Below are 14,715 nucleotides of genomic sequence, written 5' to 3'. Positions count from 1 at the left end.
GGGACAGAGCACATGATGGGCTAACCTGACCCAGCATTTTTTAAATGTAACATTTCATGAATCAGTTCTTACAAATTAACTTAATACTTAATAAAGAACACAACGCAATTACCATGATATTACCATATCATTAACATGCATTTAGAAGCCTACATTTTGAATGTTTAACAAAACATTTTAAAATTAAATATAAAGCCTTTATAAGTCATTCGATTGCACTCAATTGTTGTCTCGTTTCCTTTATAATAGCATTGGTTTTTGTGCAAGTTTGGCTGGTGTTCAGAAGTACTGTAAACACCACACCATCACTTATAGCCAAAATATGCTCTGACTGGCTGCATAACCTCACCACAACTCAAAACCTATTTTATAAATTTACACAAAAAAATTACTGAAAGGTTTTAAAGATCACATGAAATTAAAATGACTTTTTTAGTATCAGTATGCATGTCTGAACTAGTGTCCTCTAAAACGATGACAATATTGCCATTTAGAAGATATAAACAACATCCCAAGCTTGCGGTTAGATTTTTACACCTAAATGGATCAACAGTTGTTTTTTGCATCAACTCACTTCAGTTTCTTATTAAATCTTTTGACCAATCTAAAGCACATCCCGCCCCCTTCAAATGCTTCTCATTTGCTTTTCATTTGATGCACTCAGTTTCAACCACTCTCATTGGTAGAGCTGTGATAATAACAAGGGGCTACTCTGTCTTGCCCTCTGTTTATGTTTCAATTGAGATTTAGGCAAACATCGAATAAAAATGCACATTTCAATGCACTTCACAGCACTATATCTATTGTGTAATAGTATGAAGCTATACAGTAAATTAATCATATGTGTGCATGTGTCTTTTGTGCAGATTGGAGAGAATGCAGAGGCTGAAAGAGATATTTACGATGAGCTGCTCACACATGCTGAAATCCAGGGAAACGTCAACAAAGTCAATTGTATGTAGAGCACCTCACTCATCTTCTTTTCTAGTTCTTCAGCTTCTTCTGAGGCAAATGAAGTGAACTTGTTTTTCTGCTGTTTCTCAGTGTCCAAAGCCTTGAATTCGACAGAAAAGGCCCTGCTAAGCGGGGATGAGGACAAGCTGTATGAGGCTCTCCGCACCCCTGCGTTAGGCCTGCAGTCACTTCAGGCTCAGAACAAGGGATGGTACCTCAAACAACTGCTGGCCGATCGAGAGCAGAAGGAACAGGTAACACATTCTGCTGCTTAGTGCAGGTTGCCACTGTTTGGCTAACACTTTGATTTCGTACACTTCAGTCTCGCAGTTCATACCCAACAAGCAACTTTAAAAAGACTTCTAATAGATGTCCAAACATGGATGTTCTGGCTAAATTTGGGAGATCATTAAAAATCTAATAGAGGTCTAGCAATAGTTAAAAAACAGCCATTAAACAGACAGATTGGTTATACTTCTTATTTGAAGTTATTCATTCCTGTCTATTTGATGACTAGGCTTTTTATGGACTAGTGTTACAGCTTAAGAAGAAATCTCCATAGTAACAGCTGATGTGGCATAAAGATATCCTGCAATAACAGCACTTCTCCATCAGGATTCTCAAATGTGATCCTGAACCACAAAACCAGACATAAGAGTTTTTTTTGAGATTGAGATTTATATATATAAATATTTATTTATTCCATGCTCTGTTAAAATTCTTGATCCTGATTGGCTGTATGGAGTGCATTATTTTTGTTGTAACATACAGATAGTTCCATTCAGTTTTGATCACTGTTCGAAATAAATGCGCTTCTACCAAACGTTTGTAGTTATCATAGAACCCGCATGTGGGACTGCATGAGTACTGTTAATGGCAGATGGGAAAACCACATAATTAGAAAAATACTCCTAAATTAGGCCAAAAAATCATGTTTTAGGATATTTTCAAGTGAAAATATAGTCATTTTAAACTTAAATCATGAGTTTATGTATAAGGATAGTACGTCTTTAAAAATGTTCAATTCTGAGCTGCAGGTGGTAACTCTGGCAACTCTGCGAAAAAAGCAAAGCTTTATATCTGCCAGACCATCTTAGGACCTGCTGCTGCATCTGATCTCTTGCATCCAGGCCCGTGCAGAGACCGTCCAAAGGGCATGTGCAGGATAAATTTTTAGAAGAGCTTGGGGGAGGGGGGAGGGGGGAGGGGGAGGGGGGTGGTTTGGTTGTTGTCACGTGCGTTCTGATCAGCTGTGTTGTCACGCGCGTACTGTAAAGTGGGGGGGGAGGGGGGTGGTTTGGTTGTTGTTGTGCGCGTAATGAAAAGCGGTGTTGTCACGTGCGTTCTGATCAGCTGTGTTGTCGCGCGCGTACTGTGAAGTGGGGGAGGGGGGTTGAGCGCGCGTACTCAAGTGCGGTGTTGTCGCGCGCCTACCGCCTACTGAAGGGCGGGACGGAGGGTGTGTCGCGTCGCGGGGGCACTTTTGGTCATTTTGGAAGGGCACTTTCTATCCAAGACTAAAAAGGGAATGTGCACTGTACAGGTTGAGCCCTATGTGTGCACGTGCCTGCTTGCATCTCTGTTCTTAAAACTTAATCTATAATTAAACTTTGGTGTATTTAACAGTCAGTATATGAACTAATTTGTTCTCATGTGTATTTTTTGGCAGATCGCAAAGATAAGTTTCATAATTTATGACCGTAAATAATGTAACTAATATTACACTGATCCTGCGTGTTTGGCTGATTGCTTTTGCTTTAAAGAAGAAAATAAAGCAGAGTGTTGTCTTACCTGTCCCCATATGTTTTTTTTTTTTCTTTTTGCAAAATTTCTGAAATAGGCTTTGGCTGCTTTTTCTCCAAAATGCATCTTATGTGCCCTTAGACTGGTGTTTCATAAGATACAACTCTGTGAATGTTGTATTTCATGTGTATAGATTAATGTGTTTTTAATAATTGTAAAGTTATTCTACTTAAAGCAGGGATTGCAGTCTTTTTGTTAAATCAATTCCATGAGATCAATTTGCCTAGCCTATCAATTTGATAAGTTAATAAAAATATAAATAAATTATCTTTAATTTCATTAGCCAATGCTTAAAGTATCATATTCCTACAGCGTATCTAATTGATGTGGTACTTTATGAGATTTGTATGTTTATTATGAAAGGTAAATCATGGAAAGTCTGCCATTGGTAGCTTTCGCAGTATTAAAGGTAATGTTAAGAAAAGGCCAATATACATACAGATCTTCTCTCATTAGAGAAGTTGTAGGAAGTAGACAAAAGAAATGTGTTGCTGGGAATGTGACTGGAAACACAATCCAGGTGTGACTGAGTGTGTTATTTGTCCATCTGTGATCAGATTGATGAAATCGCATCTTATGATTTCTCTCTCTCTCTCTCTCTCTATTTGTCTGCCTGTCACTGCTGATTCAGTGGAGGTACTAGAAAATCTAACATGTCAAAACTGACGAGATATATTATACCTTACATACTGTATATACACAGTATATGTCAAGAATCTGAGGATTTAAAAATCTAAATATTGAGAAAATAGCCTTTAAAAGAGTCCAAATGAAGCTTTAAGCAAGGCAAACTAGTAATCAAGTTACTAAACCATCATTACTAATTACTAATAATCATTACTAAGAAAGTTTTGATATATTTATTCTAATGATTTTGACGTAAAAGGAAAATGAATAAATTTAACCAATACAGAGTATTTTTGGTTATTGTCTATCAAAAAAGTTTCTGTGCAACACAAGACCAGGATTAGAAATGCCTACTTTTAGAGATTTGTGTTGCTTTAAAAAAAAAAAGCAACTTGCCCTTGAAGTAAATTGTAAGTATAGATAGTACCTGCTCTCATAGAGGCATATATATATATATATATATATTTTTAATATATATAAAAATATTAAAATAAAACATTATTAAAATGAAAGAAAAAAAGTTTGGAGTGGGGGGTGGTTGACAGTTAATCAGTACAACATTTATAATTGTGATGATCATAATTAGGTGTCTATTTATTTTTCTCTCTCACTCCCACGAAGGCTGTTTTTCTTTGGGAAAATACAGTAAAGCCATATTGCTATTTGTACACATACCGACACGCACACAACCCGATTTCTTACAGCATGGGTCTCATACTCAATTCCTTGAGGGCGGCAGCTCTGCACAATTTTGCTCCAACCTTAATCAAACACAGCTGATCCAAATAATTGATTGTTCAAAAGATTCTCGAACACCATAATTATTTATATCAGTTGTGTTTGGTTAGGGTTGGAGCAAAACTGTGCAGAGCTGCCGCCCTCCAGGAATTGATTTTGACACCTATGCATTACAGTGTTGCAATATCTGATATCGGTAACGCTTTATTTTGTCACAGTTTATGCTGTTAACAAACTATTAATAAGGGTATAAGGTTAACAAACTGCTAATAAGCTGCGTATTAATATTTAGTAGGGTTTGCCTTCAGGTTTTGGGTAAGATTAGGTGTGTAGAATAAAATCATACTCAAAAATAACTACAAAAACAGTTAATATCTTAAAAATAGGTGGGTTATAAGCCAGTAATTAATAGTATGAATTGTGACTTAAACTAAAGTGTTACCGGGATAAGCCTCAGATCATTAATCATTGCACTTCTATTAACAATTTATGCTATAAACTAAACTGTCACTGTATCTCATCAATTTGGCGTGTATTCCTCATGTCTAGAATGCACCCAGAGAGCCGCTGATAAAAGAAGAGTTACAGAGCGGAGTGAACGCAGCCAATGCACAGGCAGCAGAGTTTCAAAGATGTATGTACAGTACTCTATACAACATTCCTTCATTCCTTTGAACAAACGAAATGTAAAACAACAAAATATTGTTAGTATATAATAACAAAATATTGCCTTAGAGAAGAATACATCATTTGCATTTTTACTTATTTAAGTGTGTATTTATTCTGTTATAAAGCTGTCACTGTATGAACACTGTGTGTGTGTGTGTGTGTGTGTGTGTGTGTGTGTGTGTGCGTGTGTGTGTGCGTGTGCGTGTGCGTGTGCGTGTGCGTGTGCGTGTGTGTGTGTGTGCGTGCGCGTGTCAGTGCTGCGGGCGGTGGAGAGCATTAATGCAGCCATCAGAAAAGGTGTCGCAGAGGAAACAGTCCATGAGCTGATGAACCCGGACGCTCAGCTGCCGCAGGTTTACCCCAGTGCTGCAGATCTGTACCAAAGAGAGCTGTCCAGCCTACAGCAGCAGAGCGCTGAGGTAAAAACACACATCTATACAACCTCTGCACACTCTAGCATGATATTGAGCTCTGATAACTCTGCTCCAGAAACAAACAGTGTAGGATCTACACAGACAGCTGCTGTATGATGCATCAGAGTCGCCTAATAAACACTCTTTATTCTGAGCCCTGCAAGTTTAGTCAATTTTACAAAAGCATACTGCATGGGCACAAGTTTTTTATTTCAGCAACATCACATTATCACTATTATAACAGGTTGTTCGTGTGGTCATAAAATTTCAACAACACAATTTTAGGCCTTAAAAAGTCTTTGGGCTCTATTTTGACGGTCCATGCGCAGAGCGCAAAACGCAGGGCGCAAACGCTTTCAGGGCGTGTCAGGACGCGTTTTTGCTAATTTAAGGACGGGAAATCTGCCTTGCGCCGCGGCGCATGGTCTTAAAGGGTTGAGTTTATTTTCTTAATGAGTTATAGGTGTGTTTTGAGAATAAACCAATTAGAGTCTCTTCTCCCATTCCCTTTAAGACCCAGCTGCGTCGCGCCAAGAGCGCATTCGCTATTTACAGGACGCAAAGTAAGTCTAAGTGGAAAAAAATGAGCATTTCACAAGCAAACAGTTAAAAGTTAACAGTTTTTTAACAGAAAACTGTTAAACAGAGCATCTATTGCGTGAGAATGAGAGATAATGGAACTACTTTCACATTCGCTCTTGGATAGGGAAACCTTTACGCACAGACATCAATTAGCCTATAAATAATTAATTTTGTTTGTTTAGCGCAAATATTCGTTTCAAAACTATTTCTAAATTCAGTTCTAATTTCCAGCAAACGAATAAATGAACAATAATAACAAAGTGTGCTCAAAAACCTGAGCTATATCCTAAAACACATGCTGTGCCCAATAAGGTCTAAAACCTGACAGGTGGGCAAATCTAAGCTTGTTTTTAATAAAACAATTATAAATATGGATATAATAAATAATACTGCTAATAATAATCACATTATACAAAAGCAAATTGTTATGAATGAACTGAAAAAGCCTCCCGAGATGAAGACATAAAAGCAGTAGTTTTTCATATTTATGTAGGCTAGAAAATAATGTTTTGTAATATTTTAATCCTTTATATTTATATTCTATATCTATTCTTATTATATCCTGTATATATCCTTAATATTTACATTTTTTCATATGTAAAGATATTTGCCTATTGCTCTCTTGTGTGTATTAAGCAGTGCGTAAGCGAGGCGCAACTCTGCGCCGGAGTTTAGACCGGGTTAGTTTTGGTCTAATGAAAAATCTATTATAGTTTCTTAAAATAGCAACGCGCCAGCGGTGCGCCTCAGAACACCTCCCTTTTTAGACCAGAAAGCCTATGGGCGCACAAATGAGCGCTAATGCATTTGTTATTTAAACAGCATAGCGCAACGCCTCAAAATGACTCTTGCGCCAAGCTAAAACTACCAAAAGACTATTGCGCCGCGCCTTGCGCCACATTGCGCCGGCTGTATGATAGGGCCCTTTAAGTTAAACATTGTGTTTTAGGTTTTAAATCATTTTAAACTGCCTTAATTTTCAAATTTCCACATAGGGTTACACAATAGGGCTTCAAAATAAATAAAACTTTTTTTGTATTTTAGTTTTTTCTTTCTTTTATTTTTACGAAGATACAATTTACTGTTCAACACTTGCAGTATTAGACATTTATACAGCAAATTCTCCAAATTTAATTCCCCAATCGAGGAAAGGAGATTAAGGATTAAAAGACAATTCCTTATGATAATAACAGAGCAATATTTACCTTTACATCATCTTCCTTATATACACAAACTATTTACAGAAGAAAGGGCGAGTGGACAAATTATTTATAAATAGGCATAAAACTTTTTTTATAGCAGGGATTTATAGCAGAAACACATTAGGTTGAACAGGAGTTTTATACTGATGGAAATGATGGAAAATGGCGTCCATACATGAAAGTCAATGGCTGCTTTCTTACATTCTTCAGTGTATCTTCCTTTTTGTTAAACAGGAGAAACTCAAACAGGTTTGGAACAAGTGGAGGATGTGTAAATGATTACGGAATTGTATCCTTTATCTTCGGAATGATAGGGAAAAAGAGTCATTAGCTGCATTTCCATCCACCTATTTTTATACGCATTTTGGATTCGTGCATGAAAACCGGTTGATGGAAATGCCAAGATGTGCATACATTTTGAAAACGTGCATAAAACATGTATGCGCATAACTGAGTAGGATAAACTTTTTATTTCATAAGATACGCAAAAACTATGATGGAAACACTTTTACCGAACAAGTTCCAGAATGTGCATTAAAAAAGTCATGTGATTTTTGTTATAAGATGATAAAAATGTGTGTGAACGGACAAACCAGCAGGCTGAGTACACTGTAAAACATCTGAAATGTTGTTGTGGTCTTTCTAAAATGCAGTAATCATTTCAGTATCAGTGTTATTATTTTATAAATTATTCCCAAACTAGAGAGAGTCTGTGCTCCGCATCTCAAACATTCAAACGCCACCGCTCATTCACTGCGTGTCAGCATTACCTTCTGAGGTGCAAGCCATTTATTAAATTGAAGAAAAGATTGACGCAGCTTCTCCTACCGCAGTTTTGGCACCAGTTAATCAAGAAATGACGTTTTTGTTGACTCATTGGATGGAAAAGGTGCTATATTTGCACATTCCTTTATGCGATATTCCAGCTTTACGCATAAAATTAATTTGCAATTTTGGGTGGAAACATAGCTAGTGATGTCATAGTACATGTGTAGTGACTACAGACAGTAGCTTCTAGCAGAAAAGGTAGCACTTTATTTTACTGTCCTCCTTTGCATGTACAGTACATCTTGTGTGCTTATCATATTCATTACATAAACTAGGTAATAACTAGGAACTATCCCTAATACCTCTTTCACACCGCATGCACTAGCAGAGCAGAAGTAGTGCACATGTAGAGCAAAAGAAGCATGCATATATTTGGATTTCACACTGACACCGACTGCTCTGTCATCCTGATTTGTTGGTGCTGTACAGATCAAACTATGTATGTCTTTTCTTTTTATTTACGTGCGTGCGTTCGTGTACAGCACACCTGTGAACATTGGGATGTGAAAATAAGGGATATGCCCACCATGATAAGGGACCCCCTTACATTAAATAAGAGGTGTCACTTTAAAAATCCACAAATCTAACTTAATAATGAAAGCATTCGACTGCTTTCCTTACTTTTTATGCTCATTTAAGACGAAATTAGTTGTGTTTGGAAAAAAAAGCTACCAAGATCGACATCCTTATGTTATTATTATTAATTATGTGTGTATGTCTGTTTAAACACACACCCAAAAGCCAGACTTTGTCTCCGCTTCAAAAAGCAAACAGCCTCTGTTTATCACTGTGGAGGGCGTCAGCTGACACCTTATGCACCATTATATGACTGTTTTGAGGATTGTAAAGGATAGGTGACGGCACCTGTAATCAAAAGGAAATGGAATCGCGCCATTTTTAATATTTATTTATAAGTGTTTTCATTCCTAAACAAAGTGAAAGCACAGAAGACTCACGTTTTAGAGTTAGAGGAGACCCCTGGTGTTTCGGCGGTATGGGTTGCGTATAGGGAGGCTCAGTTGTTCAGAGAAAGGCTGAAAATACGGGAGAAATACGGGAAAATACCTTTACAGGATGATAGCGGGATAGAACAGTAAAATACGGGAGAATCCCGGGAAATACGGGAGGGTTGACGGGTATGGTGTACAGTTGAAGTCAGATTTATTAGCCCCCCTGAATTATTAGCCCCCTGTTTATTTTTTCCTAAATTTCTGTTTAATGGAGAGGTTTTTTTAAACACATTTCTAATCATACAGTTGAAGCCAAAAACAAAATGAATGAATATAAATACTTTTAATCTGCATCAATATATTATTTTACTTTTTGTTTATTATTTATTTTTACAATTTTAACATGGATACAAAAATACACAAATAAAAATAATAAAAGATAGAACAGAACAAACAGGTCACCAGAGACCTCGCATACAGCATTCTCACACAGTTATTTTGTTTTATTATATTCATACCGTTATCTTTTAAGTGCTTACAATCTTATTGGTCTCCTCTCCTTCAGAATTAAATGTGGGAAAGAAGTATCACGAATAGAATCAGCAGCAAAAAATAAAAAGCGGGTATATATACAGTACAGCAGATTTAAGTGTAAAATGCACAGTAAATACCTCACGTTGTTTTATTGTTTATTTTAAAGTCCCTTTAAAACATTTTTATTTATAAAAACCTGTAGATATAATCAATTCATTCAGAGTGTTTTAGGTCATTATCAATGCATGTCGCTTTAATTAAGTGTAAAAAAATAGACTCTGACATGTTCACAGCACATTTACTTCGGCTCCACACTCATGCTCTAATCAGGTAAAATGTACATTGAAAAAAAACAATTGCTGCTTATTCTCACTCCTCGTGCGTGTGGTGTAAAAGAGGCTTAAACCTACCTATCCTTAAACCATGCAGTTATTTGTATTGCTCAGCCTACCTATATTTAACTCCGCTTGTCAAATTAACTACTAAGATTGGGTATTTTAGCAGGGAGTATGTTTTTTATTGCACACCTATGAGCGCAAGTTCTAGAGCAGTCAAATATTTGCAAGCATTTCCATGAGTTGCTGAACTGAAAGTGTTTAGCTCTGTGTGAGTGATTTTTGGTGTTTCGCTTTGCTGAACAGGGCTCTCTGTCGCACCCGGAGCTGGTGGTTGCTGTTGAGATGCTGTCTTCAGTGGTGCTGATCAATGAGGCGCTGGATGTTGGCGATCGGGCTGCCATATGGAAACAGCTCAGCAGCAGTGTCACTGGACTCAGCAATGTAGAGGACGAGTACTCCCAGAGGTGCGGATGAGGGATTACTGACTGTCTGCATACAGTCAAAACAGTTCCTAGTTGCTTTAATGCACATTCCTGGTTTTAATTTTTTTAAATACTTTAAAATTAATAACATATTATTTAATACTTTAATAATTAATACTGTTTTTTCTTATAAAATAACTCTTTCCCCTCTATGTTTTTCCTTCAATTGTAAGTCACTGGCAGCATTTTTAAGGATTTTTCATCTGAATTTGATTGCACTAAGAATATTTTCTGCTAAAAATGTATAGCAAAATAAAAAAGAAAGCCTCTGCATTTAATCCAAATTGAAAACAACATTTTGGATTAAAAACATAAAAATGCACACACACACACACACACACACACACACACACACACACACACACACACACACACACACACATATATATATATATTAAGCATACACACACAGACACACACAAGTGAAAACAAAAAATATATATTTATTATGAATTAATATTTTGTTATAAATCAGTGTAAATATTTAAAACCATAATAGTTTATTATAAAAATATATAAATAAACTTCTGTGTATTCATGCCAACTTGTTGTACAGTACAATTAATTTGCTTTTAGATTTTTATTTATTTATGTGACATGCACATCACAAGTACACTGGACAAACCATATACACTTGTTTAACAGAAATTTATGACTACGTTTTTTATTTTATTTAACCATTGACATGAACTCCTGAAAATAAAATAAAAAAATTAATTAATTGAGCAAAATTTGGAATTATCTTTTTTTTTTTTTTTTTTTTTTTGTGAGCTTTCCCCATCAAATTTCTGCAGAAAATCAGGCTAACGTTATCATGTGTGGGTGACATTAAGCTTCCTCTGGAATGACTTTTATCTGAAGGTCACACGGTTGCACGGTCCACTGGACTGTCAAACTTTAGCAATACAGTCATTTAGAAATTGCTTTAACTAACTTGCGATCAGTCCTTGCTACATTCTTCAACAAAACAGACATTTTGATTGTTTGAACTATCTTCTGATGAACAGAATACTTTCTATTCACATTTTCAAAGAAAAACATCAATACAATACAATATTTATTTATAAAGCACATTTAAAAACAACCAAAATTTACCAGAGTGATGCACATAGAAGTACTAAAGACAGAGAAGAAAGCAGAATATAAAAGAAACATTTAACAAATAAAAGCAATAAAACATGCAGTATTAAAAGCGGGAGAAAATAGATATGTCTTTAAAATGGACTTAAACCTAGAAATGGAGGGGTAAAGTCTAATGTGAATTGGTAGAGTGTTTCAGAGTTTAGGACCAGCAACAGCAAACGCTCAATCACCTCGTTTTTTATTCTAGGCACGATGAGTAAATTGAGATCATAAGATCTAAATGATTGGGTATACGGACAGAGCAAGATTATTAATGGCTTTGTAAACCAATAATAAAATGTTAAAATCAATTTAAATTTAAAATCAATTCTGTATTTAATGGTTGATTAAATGGGTAAATACAAATACAAACTAGAGTGAAAGTGATTAGACTTGTGAATTTCTTCATGGATAGTTGGTGTGTTTTATCCACTGCAGGTACATCGATGAGCTGTTGCGTCTGAAAGCCACGGCTCGTGAGGAGGGAAGTGACTACCTCACCTGGAATGACATCCAGGCTTGTGTGGACCAGGTCAACAATAACATCCTGGAGGAGCACGAAAGTGAGCTTCATTCACTTCCTCAACATGAATGGATCCAATTCATGTCGTTCACCATATTGAAAACTCTTTGTGTATTCTTGTGTTTTTAGGGATTGGTGCTATTGGTCAGATCAACGAGGCTCTTGATGAGGGTGACCTACAGAAAACAATGGCTGCTCTACAAAACCCTGCTGCCAAGCTCACAGATATTGATCCATCCCTGGCCCAACATTATTATGATATACTGCAGGAGGCAAGGAGAGAAAAGGCTCATGTATGTACATTTATTATACTTTTCTATTAAAATTCCCTTCCGCTAGTTGTAGAAAAACTGTCACTTTTTGGAATTTGAGATAATTTACTGTACGTCAGCTCAAAGCTGATTAATCTTGTCTTTATTGTATGGTTTGTTGACACATGACTATATTTGGCTGATATATGAATGTAAAACACTTGGGAATCTGAGGGTTCGATATCATAAACATAAACCGCCTTTAAATTTGTGAAATAAAGTTCTTAGCAATGCATATTACTAATCAAAAATAAATTTTTTATATATTTTATGTGAGGAGATTTACAAAATATCTATATAGAAGATGATATTTATTTAATATTTAATGATTTTGGGTATAAAATAAAAAGTGATTTATTTATTTATTTTTTTTTTAATTTTTTTATTTGGCCACTTCCACAAATATACCTGTGTAACATAAAACTGTTTTTGTGATCCAGCATAACATTTATTAACAGATAATGTCCGTAAATGCAAAAAAAAAAAAAATGTTTTTCTAGTATTTATTACTTATTTTGAACCATTCAGCAATGTTGAGTTACTTCCACTGCTTTGATCCTCCTGTATCCAGTTCCATTTTTTGTGTAGTATTTGATTCCTCTTCCATTGTGTCATTCTCTGAACACACAATAGCATTTTCTCCCATGCCTTAAACATGAGATAGGTTTACAGATCTAACTTTGCTGATGTCAGGGGAAAATACTGTACAAAATACAAAATAGAGTTGCTGTTGATTTCACAGTACATATAAACAAAAGGTTTTTGTACAGCCTTATTTAGCACGTAGCTTATTAGCCACTGCCATATCACTCTGCAGCCCAAGATCGGATACTCACTGAAGCTAAGCAGGGCCGTTCCTGGTCAGTACCTGGATGGGAGACCACATGGGAGAACTCGGTTGCTGTTGGAAGTGGTGTTGGTGAGGCCAGCAGGGCACGCTCAACCTGTGGTTTATTCTAATGCCCCAATAAAAGTAAAGGGGACACTATTGTCTTTCAGATGAAACGATAACCCAAGGTCCTGACTCTCTGTGTTTTAAAAAAAATCCTATGGTGCTTAGTAGAGTAGGGGTGTAACCCCAGTGCCCTGGTCAAATTTCCTCTTGGCCCTTACTCATCTTGGCCTTCCAATCATCCCCATCCACTGAATTAGCTCTATTACTGTCTCTCTACTATAGCTGGTGTGTTGTGAGCGCATTGGCGCTGTTGTCCTGTGGCTGCCGTCGCATCATCCAAGTGGATGCTGCACACTGGTGGGGGTGTGGAGAGGACCCATGATTGTGAATTGATTTGGGTGTATGGCCATACACGACAAATGCGATATATAAATAAACATTAAATTACATATTTGGAAATGCTCTGCTGTGTGTAAATAGTTGTATTTACAGTAGTATAGTATAAAGCCATCTGTTAAGCCAAGATGCAGCTTTATTTTTAGTCATCAGTTGGTAGAATTCATTTTGCAGAAGTTAAAATCTTTAGAAAGGTCTGAAAGTAGGGTTACGCGTTTAAAGCATTTAATTTGTGTATATTTAATTTAAAATAATGGAAAGTAATGCTATTATTATGCTACACTACGAATAATAATAATTATTTATTTTGCAGTACTGCTGTAAAATGATAATACTAATATTTATGGCTGTCCTTAATTTGCATTCATCAGAGCTTTTATTTTGGCAGAAACCCACAGGAAGTTGCTTGCATGTAAAAGAACAGCTTTACTCTGCAAAACGTAGTGCTGTTTCTGTTTTGAGAGTAACCGCATGACCTTATCTGGAAGTCTCGCTCTTCTCATGACTTCAATCTGATGACATCATCTAAGCTCACAGTGTCTCTGTTTTGTCTGGCTATTACTCGCCTACTCCCTCCTACTTTCGTTTTAATAGATAAGCCCTTGTGTTTTTTAAATAACTGTAATAAATATAGATGACATTTAATTCAGGCTTATCTCACCTTGTCCTTTTAGGAGAGATTTATGCGTGTTTGGTGATGGGACATTTCTGGTCAGCTTTTGGGAAAATTTTGGGGGCGGGTGTGAATTTGAAACTTGTTAAAAGTCAGGTTACAGTCAATGGAATCTTGCGAATCCCATCGTCTGAGTTTTTGCACATTTAAAACTCGTAGGAAGAAATAACATGACTCAGTCAAGAGAGATGATTAGTAGGTTTGCTCACTTAAAAAAGGGTTATAATGTATTGCCATAAGTAATAACAAGCCAAGCTTAGGACTATTACTTAGTCAGCTGACTTTTTTGATATAAGATTTTCAGCACTGCTAATGGCTTGTTTTCACTGAGTGATATGGTTCACTACGGTACAGCATGGTATGCATTTAGTTCTGTTTAGTTTGCCAGAAGTACCAAAATAGCAAACCTGTACTGCATTTTTTATGCTGAGTTCAGACTGCACAATTTTGTCAAAGTGCTGTTAGAAATTATTTAACAGAGCAAGGAAATTTTTACAGGATGTCTGATAATATTTTTTCTACTGGAGAAAGTCTTATTTGTTTTATTTCGGCTAGAATAAAAGCAGTTTTTAATTTTTTTAAAAACATTTTAAGGTCAAAATGATTAGGCCCTTTAGGCTATATATATATTTTTCTACAGAACAAACCATCATTATACAATAACTTGCCTAATCA

At 36.1% G+C, this 14,715-nt stretch overlaps 1 protein-coding gene across 2 annotated transcripts in view; it reads left to right on the top strand.

Annotated features, from left to right (window-relative positions):
* iqgap1 (IQ motif containing GTPase activating protein 1) overlaps positions 1–14,715 on the top strand; it is a 114,145-nt gene that overhangs the window by 61,843 nt on the left and 37,587 nt on the right. For both annotated transcript variants that reach the window (XR_015494474.1, NM_001308966.1), the window contains 7 exon segments: positions 867–954; positions 1,045–1,208; positions 4,672–4,756; positions 5,047–5,210; positions 9,942–10,102; positions 11,681–11,805; positions 11,895–12,058. Coding sequence is in view for 1 of the 2 variants with exons in the window: in NM_001308966.1 (NP_001295895.1) it covers positions 867–954; positions 1,045–1,208; positions 4,672–4,756; positions 5,047–5,210; positions 9,942–10,102; positions 11,681–11,805; positions 11,895–12,058 (951 nt within the window). In the remaining variant the exon portion in view is untranslated.

This window comes from Danio rerio, chromosome 7 (assembly GCF_052040795.2).
Source record: "Danio rerio strain M-AB ecotype USA chromosome 7, GRCz13ab, whole genome shotgun sequence".
NCBI classification, from domain to species: domain Eukaryota; kingdom Metazoa; phylum Chordata; class Actinopteri; order Cypriniformes; family Danionidae; genus Danio; species Danio rerio.
This window is presented reverse-complemented; position numbering and strand designations above follow the sequence as displayed.